At 40.4% G+C, this 18584-nt stretch overlaps 1 protein-coding gene across 1 annotated transcript in view; it reads right to left on the reverse strand.

The window, feature by feature from the left end:
• Positions 1–18584, reverse strand: part of SPEF2 (sperm flagellar 2) — a 171720-nt gene that overhangs the window by 117190 nt on the left and 35946 nt on the right. Inside the window, exons 7-9 of the mRNA XM_060007077.1 lie at positions 16599–16787; positions 12214–12401; positions 6502–6670 (exon numbers count right to left, since the gene is read on the reverse strand). Coding sequence (XP_059863060.1) covers positions 6502–6670; positions 12214–12401; positions 16599–16787 — 546 coding nt within the window. The remainder of the gene's footprint in view (positions 1–6501; positions 6671–12213; positions 12402–16598; positions 16788–18584) is intronic.

Below are 18584 nucleotides of genomic sequence, written 5' to 3' on the forward strand. Positions count from 1 at the left end.
GGCCCTCCAAGGCATTGATCATGGCACACTGGGAGCTGCAGCAGCTGTGCAGCTAGCCCAGTGCTTTTCAAAGCAGAATTGCCTGGGTCTACAACAAATTAAGACTAAGGCTACTGAATTTCTCCTGATGCCCTAGTGCCCTTGGGACAGCATCACACTGGACTTTATATCACATCTCTCCTTGTGCCATAGACAATTCTGGTGGTAGTGGCCATCCTTATGAAAACAGTAATCTTATTCCTTAGATGCTCAAACTACGCTCTGTTCATCATCAGGGAGGTGGTAGTCTTCCTCAAGATCACTTTTTTACTAATTTCTGTGGTCTTGTGGACCACAGAAAGAACTTTTCCAGAGACTTCTACATCCAAATTCACCTATCTGTTGCCACTGCCCAGCCAAGGACAGTCAGATAGGCTTGGTTAAAATTTCTCAAATGTCACAAAGCATGGAGACACTGTGCCTTGGTCTAACTATCTTGTCACTGCAAAATTCACACATTTTTCCACACAGAATACCCTCTCTCATAATAATGACCACTGTCACTCTCTCTATTTTCTTTGTTTCACTGCTAAGATTGATACCTCAAAGAGGTGTAGAGCACCCCAAAACAGCTTAGAAATGACATTGACCAATATATGAAAGACTACTCTAGGGCCAATGTGCTAAAGAATATGGCTGACAGACTCTCTGGGTACTGGACAGGAGTGGTAGGGTATGGGGTCTTCTGGATGGGAGTTTCTCCGGTTCTCAGCCCAACACATCTGCCCAACACCAAAATTCAAAGACTTTCTTGGATCCATTCACGTTTCTTGTGGTTACCAACCCCAACGTATTCTTGCCATATTTATCTGCCAAGACATAGCTTTAGTGTTCAGATCCCCAGAGCTAGCTCTAAAACACTAGATGGGAAGTCTGAGCAATTGATTGAAGAGAAGCTGGACTTGAGGTATAGAAGCTGGCTTCCACAGTTGTCCAAGTAGGTGAAGGATGAACCTGGTGGCAGGAAACCCAGGGAAGACTTGACCACTCTCTGTCTTGCCTGGTCCCGGATGAGAGGGAGCCTGGGAGAGAATTAGATTCTCCCTATTCTATGTGATCTAGAGCAAGCAAAGATGAGTGGTGAACGTTTACTCTAGTCTCATTCATATCAGTCACCCAGGGATCTTCTCGTTGGCTATGTCCTTCTCACTCGTCTTTCCATTCCACTTCTATCTGGGTGCCAGTTCTTTAACTCTGCAAACCATTTCTCAATTCTGGTCTAACGCCTTGAACCTGACACCTTAATTCAACTATTCCTACCATGGTTTTCTAATGAACTCAGCTTGTCTTCAATTCTAGTAATTTGAAGCCAAATACCCTTCCCATGACCCAGGCTTCCCTTCTATTACACAAGACACATACCCGATAGACACAGCCCCAGACCTCTGCCAAGCCTACTCCAGCCATCCGAAGTCCTTGGCCCACAACAGTTAGAACTGTTAGAACCTGGGGCAACTATAGCTCCCTTTGAAGACTAATATAGTGACATTTTGCTTTGTGAGTTAGTATCACTATGCTTGATAACCATTAATCAGTATTGTAGGGCATAATGGTGATTCCACCAAGACACAGACACACAATGAGGTCTAACCTGAGAAAGCCTTACCATTAGAGGAGAAATTTAGTGAGAGCCTGAGTCAAAAATGTAATCAAAGGGAGAGGAAAATTACAGCAATGAATGCATAGGACGAACCTGGAAACATTCCTTTCAGTATCAAACTTCTTTCTTAGCCCCTATTTTGGAGGCTGATAATGGTTTTGTTACCTATCTTGGAAAATGTTTGTATTTTAGCAGATGCCTCTGATGTCTCCATCCATGTCTTTAGCCCACATGATAATGTGGGCCATCAGGTACAATGGCAGGCAGGAGTTTTAAAGCAGAATGGCCTGACGGAAAATCTCAACTCCCTTCATGTAAGCAAGTGCTTACTCCACCTACTTAACAATCACATATATTCCTGCATATCTGAAAATAAAAGATATAACCATCATAAATTCACAGTCAAAAAGTAAGTCATTAAGATTTCTTAGCAGGGCACAAAAGAGGCCATGAAAAAAAAATTTCATTTGAAATTAGGGGTTCCTTGCCTGAGTAGTAAGTTTGCACTTTGCCACATTTTATGTGTCCTGAATAAGCACATATGTCATAGACTGAATTGTGTCTCTCCAAAAGTCATTTATTGAGGCCCTAACCCCCACTGTGATGGTATTTGGAGGTGGGGCCTTTGGGAGGTAGTTAGGTTTAGATGAGGTTATGAGGGTGGAGGCCCCACGACAGGATTAGTGTCCTTTTAAGAAGAAGAAGAGAGATCAAAGTTCTCTTTCTTTCTTCTCTATGTGAGGACATGACAAGAAGGTGGCCATTTGTAATTCAGGAATAGAGTCCTCACTGGGGAACCAAATCAGCTGGGACCTTGATCTTGGATTTCCTAGAACTGTGAGAAATAAATTCCTATTGTTGAAGCCACCCAGTCTACAGTATTTTCTTATGGTAGCTTGAGCTAATACAATGGGTATCTTTAAACACACACACACAACAAAAACAACAACGATAACAGCCATAAAAAAAATAAGATGATCTATTCACATGACCTTAAGACTCATCTACTAAAATCTATCACTGTGCTTGGGTCAGTTATCCAGTGATATCACTTGAGTGATACAGGCTTCAAACTGATATTCTGCCCACAGGGAACTGATTAAATACTAAACCATGAAAATTTGGGTCATTCATTGGGAAGCCAGGGAGCAAGGCAAGAACTAGGCTGGAGAGTCCACTGTCAGAAGTCAAATCTACAAAGCCACTGGATCAACGCCAAAGGCTGGGATTGGAGAGGAAGAAGAAGATAGTATCTGGATAGTGCCTTCAGGTCAAACAAGTCAGATGAGACCTACATAGGAAGACAAACTACCCAATGGTGCATTTAGCCCCACATTCTTATTCCTCAGTGGAAAAAGACCTCGTGATGATAAATGTCATTCTATAAGTAAATTTGGGGATGGGTAGGTATACATCTGCTGTAGTGACAAGAGTATGAATGTTAAACCATAACATGTACAATTACATCTTAAAGTCTAGTTAAGGGAAAATCATAAGCCAAAAGTGTGGCTGATAAAAATGTGCGTTTCAACACACACTGTAGGGTTAGCCCAACAACCACAGCAAACTCAAGTGATCATTAACTTCAGAAGTAATTTTCATTAAAAACAAAAATAACAGCAATTAAAAACTATGACCAGCTTCAGACAACACGGATGATGTGCTGGACACAAAACATCCTTCCTCCAAATTGTAGGAATTCCAACTACAACCTGTTCATGAGCATGCGCAGTAGAGCCCTGCAAATTGCCAAGTGCTTCGTGGCATGGACTTCTTAGAAAAATCTGCACCAGCAGGAAACCGTGGCCATGAGCTAATTTTAGTTTATGAACACCCCATTTTAGTATCTCAAACTCATTCAGTAGATAACTGCTAATAAGCAACTTATGTTAAAATAAAATACTATGGAATTGTGAGTCATTTGCCAGGAAGAATCATGGAAAGGATTTGCATTTGGGGGAGTCTGGGGTTTACCAGGAGGAGTCCACTGCATAACTGAGAACCAGTGCCTGCTATGTGGGGGGTATGCTGTTAGCTGAACTGGAGCAGCTGGGCTCCTTGCTTAGCCTGCTGCCGGTGGTCCATAGCATTTCGGGACTCCTCCCCACTCTCTATTAAACAACTCCTTGTTATCCTATGGCGGTTGGCTGGGAATCCCAGCAGGGTTTGGCTGCTCCATGATGCTGTTTCTGCCTCCTTCTTAGGAGAGATAAATGATATTTTTGGCCACACCATTCCTGGGCTACAGCTCTCTCACATGTAGCCAGTCTATAAAAAGAGTATGATGATTAGGAAATAATGTTACATTATTGACAGATATATGACATGGACATAAGCAAAATTTTGTTTTTATGCCAGTTTCTAGGTGTGATATTTAAAATTTTTAAACATGATAGCTTACTCTAACAGAGCTTTAAAAGTATGATCTCAAAACCAGAAAGCATCAGTTCTACACTGATGGTGGGTATAGGCATTAATAAAATATGCTAAGAATGTAAACTTTTTGAAGATCAATTTCTAAGCTACGTGTTTGATTGACGGATTAAAAATCCTGAGCAAAGTTAGCACTTTGCTAAAACTGTTCCACGTTTATTAAGCCAGATGTGTTGATCCTCTGCCTGTTGTGAAAGACTATTTAAGCCAGATAATGTATTTTTCAAGTTGAAACATTTATTTTTTACTTAAATGCAAAACATTTAACAAGTATCTGAAGAGACAAAAGCTCTAATAATAGGGAATGATAATAGGATAGTTTACAGTATATGCTAACACCTGTATGTGGTATATTTTCCATCATGTAGTCAAAATGAACACAGCATATAAACACATATCAGAAATCCTAAGGTAATATTCACTTCTAGGACAACAGCAAAGGCCATAAACAAAATAAACTGCATTACCAGACGTCCACGTACTCCTAAAAAAATGTTTATAATTTCTTGCAAAAGAAACGTACCGGCTGCTTCAGGATGTGGGTGAGACAAGCATGTTCCTGTGGTAACAATTTCCCAAACAAGAAAATAGTTAAAAAGACAAATCTTTGCTAAGCTCCAGACTACCAGGTCTCCTGATTTATGAAAGCAACAAGATAGAGCTGGTTAAGAAATAACTCAGAAATAAATATTTCATGAATCAGCAAAATCTGTCAAGTAAAATGACTTTTGAATTTACAATGCAAAGAAATACCTTCACATAGTCTGACACTGTCAAAGCATTTTATTATGTAGCGTTGAACTTTAGGTTGACATACTAGATCTAGAATATTCTACGAACATGCAAAATAAATATGCACATATATCCCGTAAGGTTCTGGCCAATCCTTAATAAATAATAATTATTATAATGATCTAAATATAGATTCATCCAATTAAAATATGGTGTACGTTTAGTTTCTCATAATCTCATTTTCTTTCCTTCTTTTTTAAAATAAGCTTGTCTTCTTCAATATTACATATTAGTGATATTTTACACTTTGCCCTGTTCATTGTCATTCATTCATTTTATTCATGAATCCTTTCAGCAAACATTGAGTATTTGCTAAATACCAGCAAATGATAGGGTCGAATCATCTTTTCTTTTTTTTTTTTAATTAATTAATTTATTTTTGGCTGCATTGGGTCTTCGTTGCTGCGCGTGGGTTTTCTCTAGTTGCGGTGAGTGGGGGCTACTCTTCATTGCGGTGCGTGGGCTTCTCATTGCGGTGGCTTCTCTTGTTGCAGAGCACGGGCTCTAGGCGCGTGGGCTTCAGTAGTTGTGGCACGTAGGTTCAGTAGTTGTGGCTTGCGGACTCTAGAGCACAGGCTCAGTAGTTGTGGTACACAGGCTTGGTTGCTCCATGGCATGTGGGATCTTCCCAGACCAGGACTCAAACCCATGTCCCCTGCATTGGCAGGCAGATTCTTAACCACTGCGCCACCAGGGAAGTCCAATTTTTTCTTTTTTTTCATGTTGAATTTACTACTCTTCTGAAACTCATTCAATAATATTTCTAATAATTAAAAGCCTCATTCTTCACCCCATTGCTGATGATCTACCCAGAACTTCTAACCCATAGCCATTCATTTCACATCTTTCCCACTAAAAGTGAGATGAAGTGGGGTAGGGAGGACAGGGTGGTGAGGAAAGAAACTGGTACGTATTATTTGCATCCAACACTCAGTGCACTTGATTAAGTGTTTAACACATATTACCTTAAATAAGTTTCACAACAACAAAATAAGGTAATCATATTATTATCCCCATTTCATATATCGTGAAACCGAGACTCTTAGCACTTAAGGGACTGGCCACATAAGGTCTCACAGTTAGCAGTTGGCAGTGCCGATAATGGGACCTTGGCCTGTTTACCCCAAAGGCTTTTCAGCAGCTCTTCTAAGAAGCACAGTTGGCACCCCATACTTTTTAAAAACTCATTGAATAAAATTTTGTTTTCATCTATACTACTTGGAAAACTCAGACCTCCTCTTCTTCCATCTCCTCCGAGAACAATATGCTATTTAGATAAATTACTAGAAAAATACATTTAATCAGGGGTTTTGAAGCAAAGGTAGACAGCTCACACAAAGAAAATTGCTAATGAATAATGAAAAACCTTAAAATTCTGAAATCTACCTATTGTATTATGTGTAATTTTTTTTCAGGCCACCCTCTAGTATTACTGGAAGTAACAGATAATAGATTATGCATAGGTTAGGTATTTAAAAGTTAGTACTATAAATACAAATTAAACCAAGGGAAAATGTAAACATAAAATGCCCAGTTTCATTAGTAGAGATGAAAAGAAATAATGTCACAAAATTAATGCTAAAGCAACACTATTTATTATGTTGCATTCTCTTTAATTATTCCACATCAGTAGGTACCTTATAGTCTTCATAATCTTTGTTATCTAGCAAGTCCCTTTTCTCCAGTTCTATAAGCTGTTCTGCAGAGAGCTTAGCTGGTAGATGCTTAAGAGACGCTTGCTCATATATGGGCTTTCCATTAAAAAACAGTTCCTTCCAATCATGCATCAACTTATATGGAATCAGGCTACAGCAAAAAAGAAGAAAAAAAGGTCGAGAGGAATCAATGGTTAATCAAATACACATCTTAAATCTTAGTCTTTCTATTACCATGTTCGTTCACCAGGATCTGCTATTTGAGGCCAGAGGTTCCTCTTACTATGACATTTCTAATAGCCAGTAAAATGGCTGAAACTTAGTAGGTTTGAATGAATAAATGTTACCTAAACACATTGGTTCTTCGAATTTTCTTTGATTGTGCACTGAAAGCACAATATATCTAAAAATACTGACGACTGGGCTTCCCTGGTGGTGCAGTGGTTGAGAGTCCGCCTGCCGATGCAGGGGACACGGGTTTGTGCCCCGGTTCGGGAAGATCCCACATGCCGCGGAGTGGCTGGGCCCGTGAGCCGTGGCCGCTGAGCCTGCGCGTCCGGAGCCTGTGCTCCGCAATGGGAGAGGCCACACAGTGAGAGGCCCGCGTACCGCAAAAAAAAAACCCAAAAAACAAAACAAAACAAGACAATACTGACGACTATCACAAAACTTACGTTCTTTGATTTCTGGCTGTGATACTAAATGGCTGTGCAAGCTTTGGAAATCAGTTAAATGCTCCAATATCAGTGTCCTCCTATGCAAAATGAACAGACTGAATACTTTCCAAGGCCTCTTTAAGATGACAGTTGGTTTACATATTTGCAAATAACTTGTAACAGAAAAAAAATCTAATGTTGTGGTAGTCTTATTGTCATTGCACGTTTGGTAACCTGTGCAATTATTTTTCAGTACTTTTTCTATTTATGTCAGATGAATGACTTGGTAATCAGGACAGAATGATGGGAAAGTAGTTCCAAGAGGAACAAAATGTGCAAAGGAAGGAAAGAGCCTGACATGACTCAGATGCATTTCTCTAAAAATAGTGGTACTAAAGCTTGAAATTGCAACTTAAAAAGTTGTATTTCATTCTGATACATGCTACAACATGGATAAACCTTGAAGACATTATACTAAATGAAATAAGCCAGACACAAAAGGACAAATATTGTATGATTCCACTTACATGAGGACCCTAAAAGAGAAAAATTCATAGAGACAGAAAGTAGAACAGAGGTTAGCAGGGCTGGAGGGAAGGGGAATGGGGAGTTATTATTGTATTTAATGGGTACAGCACTTCAGTTTGGGATGATGAAAAAGTTCTGGAGGTGGATGGTGGAGATGGGTGCACAGCAGTGTGACTGTACCTAATGCCAGTGAACTCATAAATGGTTGAAAACCACTTAAAAACGGTTAAAATGCTAAATTTTATGTTATGTATGTTTCTCCACAATAATAAAGTAGTATTTCAATTAAATGTGAACTTCAAATATAATCATTGTTCTCCATTAATAAAATATTGATATTTGTTAAAGATTATAGAGATATGAAGTTTAGAAATTAATAGCTTAGGCATAGAAAAATTCTTTTTTAAAAAATAAAGCCCTCTTTGTTTTCTTTTCTGGTTTTTTTTGTTTGTTTATTTGTTTATTTTTGGTTGCATTGGGTCTGGGTCTTCGTTGCCGCACGCGGGCTTTCTCTAGTTGCACTGAGCGGGGGCTACTCTTCGTTGTGGTGAGTGGGCTTATCACTGTGGCAGCTTCGCTTGTTACAGAGCACAGGCTCTAGAGCACAGGCTCAGTAGTTGTGGCACACGGGCTTAGTTGCCCCGTGGCACGTGGGATCCTCCCTGACCAGGGTTCGAACCCATATCCCCTGCACTGGAAGTCAGATTCTTAACCACTGCACCACCAGGGAAGTCCCACATAGAAAAATTCTAACATCAGAATTATTGAAATGGCATTGGCTCCTATGGTGAAGTAAATGATTAACAACATATATTGTCCAAAACTTAATGTTGCAATTACTGAATTATTATTCTATTATCTGAATATCAATTACTTTATTAAGGAGCAGTCTTAACAAAAGTTAGTTCATATAAGTAGCCTGATACCAAGAATATCCCTGTGCTTTAGAAAGAAATATATATTGATAACATCTTGTTTAGGGAAGTACATAGAGAGAATAATGTGAGTTTATCTCGACTGTTAGTAGTGTAGACTAAAAAGATCTTAACATATACGTGTAATCATTGTATTCAGTTGCAAGTAAAAGACACTTATAATTTCAAAGTAAAAGACCCCTTCAAAGTTTAGGGTACCAATACCTCTGGAACTTTAAAATTTTTTGTATTTTTTCATTAAAATAAAAATGGCTTCATATGACCAATATATTCTCAATATTAATTTTCACGAAGCAGGATTTATAGAGTAATAAAAGGCAGACTATATATGAGTCTGTGAAATATTATATTAGTCAAACTCAATACACACAGGAGGTCCTCAACTGGGCCATGGCTCACAGGCCCAGCCGCTCTGCGGCATGCGGCACCCCCCCGGACCGGGCCACGAACCCGCGTCCCCTGCATCGGCAGGCGGACCCCCAATCACTGCGTCACCAGGGAAGCCCTCCTCTCTATGTCTTATAAGGACACCAGTCATATTTAATTAAGGTCCCATCCTACACGAGTATGACCTTATCTTAACTAATCTATCAGTAATGACTATTTCCAAATAAGGTTACACTCTGAGGTATGGGGGATTACAACTTTAACATATCTTTCTGGGGGGACACGATTCAACCCATATATAAGCATCTATATAGTGTCTTTTTAGACACTTAAAATTTCAAAGTATTAATAAAAGCTCCCTTAAAAGTTTATGATACCAATACCTCTAGAATTTTAATTTTATACACTCAGTTTCTACATTCAGTTTGAGCTCTCCCTGGTTGTCGGTATGATGCATGAGTCGTTGTTGAAGTCTGCACACTTGTGGATTATGTTGCAAGACTCTGAATCTTGCATAAACCTTCTGTTCTAGCTGTTTTTTTCTGCCGTTGCTCAGACAAGGAAAGAGAAGGGGCCATCGCGTTACTGGCAGGTGTGGACAGAAGTCGTCACGTGGCCTTCCTCACCACCTGAGGGGAGGGCATCCTTGTTACTGCAGGAGAAGGTAGCAGTTCTGGCTCTCCACATGGTCTCCACTGCAGTGCGGGTGGCCTTGTGACCACTGGGCGATGGTGAAAGTCCCGACCCTCCCTAGGCTTCTCTAACACCGCCCCAGTAGGGAGGGGAGGAGTGGCCAGTACTGCCAGGTGGGGGTGGAAGTCCATGCTTCCTACTTGGCTACTGGGACACCATTCTCGTGGTGTCCCAGAGGTCCCTCATTACAGCCTTGTGAGGGTGGAAGACAGGCTCTCTACTTGGCCTTTGCTGGCACGGGTGGGAATGGGGCTACACTTGTGTGTGTGTGTGTGTGTGTGTGTGTGTGTGTGTGCGCGTGTGTGTGTGTGTGTGGTATTTGGGGAAGAGTGGTTATTGTCTAAAAGTTTTTCATCTTGCTAGGCTGCTCCTAGCAAGCTCCTAGCTCCTAGCAGCTCCTAGCAGCTCCTAGCTGCTCCTCTTTGACTAGAGACAGCAGGCTTCTGTTGGGGCTATTTTTTTTTTTTTTTTTTTTTTTTTTTTTTTTGCGGTACGCGGGCCTCTCACTGTTGTGGCCTCTCCCGCTGCGGAGCACAGGCTCCGGACGCGCAGGCTCAGCGGCCATGGTTCACGGGCCCAGCCACTCCGCGGCATGTGGGATCTTCCCAGACCGGGGCACGAACCCGTGTCCCCTGCATCGGCAGGCAGACTCTCAACCACTGCGCCACCAGGGAAGCCCTGTTGGGGCTATTTTTGTCTACACCATTGGCATGTCTGTTGCCGGAATATTCAGTTCCAATCTGGGATGTGTGAGGACAGGGAGAACCCAGGAAGCTCACCACTGTGTCCTGAGGTCCCCACTTCTTCTGTCCATCTTCAGAGTCTTCTTATGTTTGTTTCACACACAATGTTCAGGAATTTTCATTGTACTTAGTGGGAAGAATAGGAAAAAACGCATTCTACTCCATTTTCCCAGAGCAGAATGGGATTTGCATTTATGTTTTAATTTGGAATTATGAGCCTTTATTTGTTTAGGGAAATCAATCTGTACTTTTTTCCCCTCTGAGTTATCTTGTGTTATGTTTTTATATTTAAATCCACTATATTTATCTTCTGTAATTTAATCTATTTTTTTTACCCTTATAATGCATTGTATCACCTTTCCTTTTTAACCCTTTTATAGATTACCTTCCTCACAATTTTATTCTTATACTTTCTGAACTTTTGAATTTATATTAATCTGAAAAGTATTTTTAAACATTTACTCTTGAATTCATTTCAATTTTTATTCTTATTTATTTTCTTTTCTCAATCTTGTACTCTTATAGTTTTATCTTCAAAATGTCCTCATCATTATGTTATTTCATTTAGTAGTTTTTATATGGCAGTGCATCAGAAATATAGCTGTTGAGGTGAGAGCTGTGGAGAAAGCTCCTATCAAGGGGTGATGGGATGGTTTACCCATCTTCTATTTGACCCTGAATATCATGTGGATTTCATTGTTTTCACTGTGGGTTCTCAAGAAGATCTCAGTCTGGGTAATATTAGAGGTCAAAACTTTAAGTGGAGTGACTTATCCTTGTCCTTGCGGAGATGCTTTCACTGAGATCTGTTGTGATGTCATTCCTCTTCAGCTTCCAGGAAAGGTCATCACAAGAGATAGGTCTCTGAAGCCAGGTGCCAGAATGCTGAGGTCATTCTCTACCAGACCTACTACACTACTCATTATACCTTAGGTGGGGCCACATGAGAAAATCATTATTCTAAACTGAGGACCAAGAAAAGTTTTGTATTTTGTAAAGAACTAGAATGGAAAACAGAAATCATAGGACAAACTGTGTTGCCCTTTTTGCTTTGGCCACCTGGAAGCTCAGATAAAATTTGCAGCTCAGTTGCAGTATCTGGCAAATCTACTGGTACCGGTATAACTGTGTTTTCATGTATTCCTTGTTTTTAACTTTCTACTTTATTTGAATTTTCTTTTTCTTCTTTTTTTTTTTTTTTTGTCACACCATGCAGCTTGTGGGATCTCAGTTCCCCAGTCAGGGATTGAACCCAGGCCGCGGCAGTGAAAGTCTGGAACCCCAACCACTAGGCAACAAGGGAACTGCCATCCTCTGTTCTTATTTTGGCATATTCTTAATCTTTTTTGTATTGTTAAATGTTTCCTTACAAATAGGTTGACTCCTTTTAGAAAGAAGGTGAAATGAAAATCGATTTAATGATTAGTAAAATAATCTTTAAGTAATTCCTGTCTTCTAGGAAGTTCCTAGTGTTTCAAATAAATTATCATAGCTGTCTTTGTAAATTATAGAAAAGTTAGACACAAAGTTTAAATGTTAAAAGACATAAATGCACCTTAAATCAGGCTAGTCATTGGGTGAATTAAGTCTGTAATCAAGGTATCCTGGACCCCATGTCTTAGTCTTCATTTCACAAAATATTGTTATCTCTCTTTACTTATCAACTTAGTGCCTACATCACAATCTTACCCTTTTCTCGTTTGCTGTGGTGTCTCTATTGTATTAACTATTGTAATAAAAACCAACACTTACTTATTTGTCAACATTCGATAGTCCGCCACTTTAGTGGACAAATCAAGGATTTGATCCAAAATTTCTGCACATATTGAATAATGCTTTCTGTAACGAGCCTGAACCCTTTCCATGGCGATCTGCTCATGAATTTCCTTAACTCTGAGGGCTTGTTCTTCAAAATCAATCTTGGCTTGTTTGGCCAAAGCCTAAGAAGCAAAGACATATTTTTAAGTCACTGTAATTGGGCAATGATTCAAGTAGAAATAGTGTCATCATTTCAATAGCCAAAAAAAATAAAAATCTCTAAATAGAATGAAACTTCCTTTTATATCAGAAAAAAATAAATCATGAGGGAGCACTTTCTCCTTAATATGTTAAGTACTGAGTGTGATGGCAAAGACAATATCGGAAATATCCCACCCTTAGCTTATGTTCTCAGCAAAACCCAGTACAGAGAAAAGTGTGCTACGTGGATTAATGATAAATTAGATCTGAAATGTTTAAAAAGAAGTCCTGAGTTCATGGACTGCAAATACAGTTGGGGAACACAGAGAAACAGGCAAGCATAGCTGGCTTCTGTATACCCATCTCAGGAGACTTAACCTGACACATCTGCTCTGGCCAATGCCCTGTCTTTTAGTGGGAGACTTCTAGGATACTGATTTATACCTAGAAAATATTTTGGAAATTCCCTGATTATACTGGCTTGATAATATCACACATTTGCCAATAAATGTTAAATGTGTTTAGACAACAAAACCTTCTGCTGTTACAGCCTTAATAAATAGATACAATTCATTCATAGAGACATGTATTTCTGCAGAAAGGAAGAAAATACTTAGTTTGGCATTACCCTCTGTTTGCTTTGCACTATTATTTTGTTTAGGGAACCCACTCTTCACACTAAGTACAAAGGTCAAACTTGGCATGACCAAATGTTGCTTTTCAAACAGTTATACCAACTCCTTGAGAAATTCTATCCTGTGCTCACGTGCTCCAGAAACAAGAGCTGCCTCCTGAAACTTAACCCAACAAGTGTACGATGGCGGTAAACATGGGTCTGCAGGAGCTGTGCTCGAATTCAAGCCTCAGCTGGTACAGGTGTCAAGTACTAGCTGCGGGACCTTGGCCAAATCGGAGCTTCCCTACGTCTCCACTCCCTCTCTGTGAAGCGGGGATGGTAAAAAGACTTGGCATGAACAGAAATTAACTGTCAGAGCGAATACCTGTTATCAGGATACTATTCACAAGTACCTGAATGCGTGACAACGGGCTGCTACTGTCCACTGAACCAAATGGAAGCTTCATTTGGTTTGTTACTGTTGTTTGATTTTGTTAGTTTGCTTTAGTTTTGTTGGGAAAGCAGTTGGTCTGGGTGACCTCTGAGGTCAATTCTGTACATTTGGCACGTTCAGAATGACACCAGAATTTGTTATCGTTGTATTGTTTTGTAGGCCCTGCTTTCATGGAGAAAGCGTCCAGTTTAAGTACAGAGCCTTGTGGCATGCTTCATGAAGTGTGAAGCCTTCAGAGGGAAGAGGAATCTGAGAGAGTAGGAGCCGCCAGATGAGAATTTACGAAGCGAGCCAGTGAAATGGGTTGTGAGGCTGGTTTACTACTGAGTGCCTGGAAAGCATGTGGAAATGTTTAAGATGCCACGGAACCAAAACCTTGACGGGAGCCCAGGAGCACCCCCTGCGGGAATGGAGCAACTTTCTCCCAGTGTTCTCTCCCTCCCTGCTCCCTCTCTCCTTCCAGGCCTTTCTTCCTTCTTTTTTAGCCATGGAGTCTGCTATTTCTACCCTCTCCCCAGCCCCCGTGTTAAACCCACCACAATTTCCAGTCCCATTACAGCAAAGCGGCTTGTAGCCCTAAAGAAAGAAAGAAGGAAAAGGAAGAAGAAGTCCGTGGGAGCTAGTAACTCTCAGCGGTGATGAGCCTGGACTTTAGACTCTGAGAACCGCTGTGCTAGGGCCACACCGCCAAGCTGCGCAACTTTGAGCTTTCTAAGTTCCATCCTCCCGACAGATGAAATGTACACAGGAACAGGGTCCACTGCCAAATGGTGCTGTGAGAATTATAATGCATGTAATGAACGTAGCGCAATGCTGGACTCAGAGCGGATGTTCACAAGTGTTAAATGCTATTGCAGTGAATTACTGTGAATAATAGTAGGTGGCACTGAAATTTGAAATCGGCAACTGTTTTAATTAATATAGAATAGATGCCCATTTGCCTTCAAAAAAGAGATCATCAGATTTAACCTAAAAACCAAACAAAGCAAACAAAAACTCCTGATGGTGAAAAACATGAAGTTCTCTTTCCCTTTCTCCCTTTCCTCCTCCCTGCTTACTTAGGAACCAGCCTAAGTACTTAGGAACCACTCCTGCTGGAGGACGTGATGCATTCAAACTGTGAAATCAGGCCATCTCAGAGGGAGGGGTGCCCAGCAAGTAGATACCTCAACTTTGGGAAAAGGTTATTGTGTAAATGTTTTTCAGGGGCTTCAGAGCCTCCCAATTCTGGCCTCTGAGGCTCTAGCAGACCAAGTGTCCCAATCCTCTGAAGTGAGTCCAAGCCCAGGTTAGGAAAGAACAGGTCATGCTTCTCATCACAGTGAGACCAGTCCTGCTCTGAGACCGGTGCTTTGCTATTTTGCACTGAATTAACAGGGCTTGTGAAGCAAACATGTTTAGCAAACAGGCACTTATTTCCAATGTAAGCAAATGCCACTCAATCCATTCAAGTTTACTCTTGTCAAAAAAGAGAGATGAGGGCTTCCCTGGTGGCGCAGTGGTTGAGAGTCCGCCTGCCGATGCAGGGGACGCGGGTTTGTGCCCCGGTCCGGGAAGATCCCACATGCCGCGGAGCGGCTGGGCCTGTGATCCATGGCCGCTGAGCCTGTGCGTCCGGAGCCTGTGCTCCGCAACGGGAGAGGCCACAGCAGTGACAGGCCCGCGTATCGCAAAAAAACAAAGAGAGAGAGATGAAACAATTATCCAGATAATTCGGCTATTAAAGACACTTGAGATCATGCAGGTCAAATTCATGGCGTAAGGCTCCCCGCTCTCCTCCTAACGTTTGGCTATGTCTGTTCTACAAAGGCAAAAGCACCATTTCCCTGACTCTGGAGAATACTGTACTTTCCAAATGACATTTCTCGAAATTGCATAATTTTGTCAAAAAATGTGTTCCACTTTCATGGAAAATCACAGTGGAAACCATGATGCTGATAAATAAAGCATTGCCTTCTTATTTTTTGTAAGGTTTTCTCTTCTGCTCAGCCTGGTTTTATGAATATTTTATGACAGTAAAGACAGGCTATCTAAAATGCCACTCACATGAGCTTTATATTTCTTCAGTCACATCTGGCTTAACAGACTGAATAAATTTGAAACCGCCCCAAGAGGAACAAGACAAGAAGTGATACATATAAATCCCTTGATAAAATAAATCTATTTTGGTTATTAGAACTGTACATATAAAGATAAGGAAGATGTTAATATATCAAATAACTAAAAGATTAGATAATTTGATTTTCAGAGTTATAAAGGGCCTAGACACAATGATACCATGGTGGCCAAGAGCATACCTGGCACCCAAATCTTGGCTTCTGTAACCATTCTCAACTACAATGAACCAGGGTACCTTAGAAAAATGGCTTGTTCTAGTTCTGAGGAAGGAATAGTACAGTATGGGCCTGGGAAATCTTGTTTTACCAGAAAGCAAGGAATTGCTTATTCAAGACTAATGGTGTCTTATAAAAAGGAGGAGGCTTGAAAGTGCTCTCAATGCCTGAAAATAGTTTTCACTTAGAATAATGAACACCAAATAACATTCCAGTGAACTTTAAAGAAAAAGAAAGTCCTTTATGCGTCTAGAAAACAAGAGTAATGACTCAAGGAAACAAAATTTAGATTATCACTCATTTTTTTTGACAGCACACTTTATACCTGAAGAAAATGGAATAATGTATTTAAGATATTCAAGGAAAGAAAATGTGAACTAAGGATTTTATATACAACAAAACTGACGAGTATAAAAGGCACATACAGTTATCAATATGCAAGCACTCAGGGAATATTGTTCCCATGAGCTGTTCTTGAGGAATCTATTGGAGACCTTCAGACAACAGAAATGACCAGAGAGATGTGGACATAAGGACTGAGGGTGAGCACTAAATATTTGTAGAATCAGGACTAAAGGGAGAGTGTATAGTACGTAGATGCTATGTGTGCTGTCAGTGCAGTTGTACAAAGATAAAAATGGGGAGATAATAGAGAGATCATACAAAAAAGTAACTCATTAAATGATTGGCATCTAAACGCAGCCTTGTTTACCTTGCCCTGGTAGGAAGGATCAAAAGTAACCTTAGAAGGATTTTTAAGGGATATATTGTTTACCGCTTCTCGATCGAGAGCATCCTGGAAATCTTTAAGCCGTCTTTCCTCATACTGTTTTTCTCTGAAAATTCTGTTTTGCCGTAAAACTTCCTTTTCGTGCCGAACGTGCATGAGCTGCACGGCGATCCTGCGCTCCTGCTGGGACTGTCGCATCAGCCGGTTGATCAGCTGCTCCTTCCGATAGGCCTCCTGGAAACACCATTGCGAGAACCAATCATTTGTCAAGGTGATGCCCACATTTCCCGCTGGGCTGAGAAGCCTACACGCGAACCATGTGTAAGAGGCATAGTATTCACCTGCAGAATTGATATTCTGCTATCTGATTTAAATTTGAACAAAATTATTCAAAAATTGAGTTATAAAAATGAAAATTTCCACCGACAGTTGTATAATTTTGGTATCCGGAAACACATGGTTTTGCAACTCCTTATTCTAAATGAATTATTACTTCCTTTAAAATCGGATCAAAAAATAGATTAGGTAATTTTTTTCAAGGTTTTATAAACAAAGGGTGTAATTCTCCATTTATAAGCATGTTTTCAGAAACTTGGAATTGTGCTATATGAACTCTTAACATAAAAACTAGTTGTAAAAACAAACGCAGACATTGTCTGGCTGAGGACGGCAGATCTGCTTAGTTCCCAGGGGGGCCATCTCAATTCCTACATGATAGATTGGGCAGATTGGAGAAGAGGCTAAGGGGAAATGACCTACAGTTTATCTTAGAAAATCTGAGTGGATGTAACCTGAGAGAGAAACTAGATGCACTCTCTTGGCTCCCTTGGCTATTTTAAGAGAACCAAAGGGGAACCAGTGAACAGTGGAAGAAGCATCAAACTGGGAATCAGAGTCCCTTGCCAGTGCAGCCCCAGCTGTACCATTAACTGGCTTGCAGCCTTGGGCAAGTAACTCGGATTTTCCGGGCCTATTTCTTGACAGGGGAAATGAAGGGTTTGGGTAGAAGATGATCTCCAAGGCATCTTCAAGCTCTCTCACTCTGTCTAAACAGAGACACCATGTGGAAGGAGGCCGTAATTATAGTTCTCCAGGGAGAAGACTTAGAAGAACGTCTAACGAAACATTGGGGTTGTCGATTTAACACTCCACAATCGAATTGTTCAGGAAGAAAATCTGGCATCACTAGTGACACTGTTTCAGATTGTGGGAGAAATACTATATTTGTTCAGAATCAAGATACAAATAACTTGTTCAGAATCAAGATACAAATAACAATAACACTCTGTGGAAAATACCAAAACTTGAACTTGGGGATTATATAAAACCTAGATTAAATAAAATTCAACTGAAAGTAAATAGGAAATTTTTTCTGTTATTAATATACCAGATAAGAATAAAATCATGAACAACTTTGAAACATATGTCTCATCTAGTTAAAACATTCTAGAAGCTTTAATGTTAATCATTTGTTTCTTTTGAGGTCCAATAGTGGAGGTGAGGCAAAATGTAAAAATGGCCACAGATTCTTCAGTTTTCTTCATCCACAGCCTCCAATGCTATCCTGCAGATATTCCCATCAAAAATAGAATCTATTTCTTTACTCCTTAAATATGGGGTATGGGGTGACCTCTGACTTGAACTCACCAATGGGACATTAGCAAAGATAAAACAAAACAAAACACTTGTGGTCCGACTTTCTTAATTCTCTTGCGACCCTTGCCACTGTCACCACAGTTTCTGCTCAGCTAGAAAATGAGAAACCATAGAGAGACACCAGCCTTCTCAGCTGGAACTAATGAAACTCTTCCTAGTCAGCCAGCCTCAGCCAACCCACCAGCTGACCAAAGACATCTGAGAGAAGCCAGGTAAGACCAGCAAAAGGCATGTATCTGAGCCCAGCCCAAACTGCCTACCACATTTTGGGATACATAAAGCACAGTCACAGCCATATTTTTTAAAAGTAGAGCCTTGATTTATCATTCCAAGTGAATTCTATATTGAATTTGGAATATATTCTATATTTGTCTG

The sequence above is a fragment of the Delphinus delphis genome, chromosome 3, assembly GCF_949987515.2.
Source record: "Delphinus delphis chromosome 3, mDelDel1.2, whole genome shotgun sequence".
Lineage (NCBI taxonomy): Eukaryota > Metazoa > Chordata > Mammalia > Artiodactyla > Delphinidae > Delphinus > Delphinus delphis.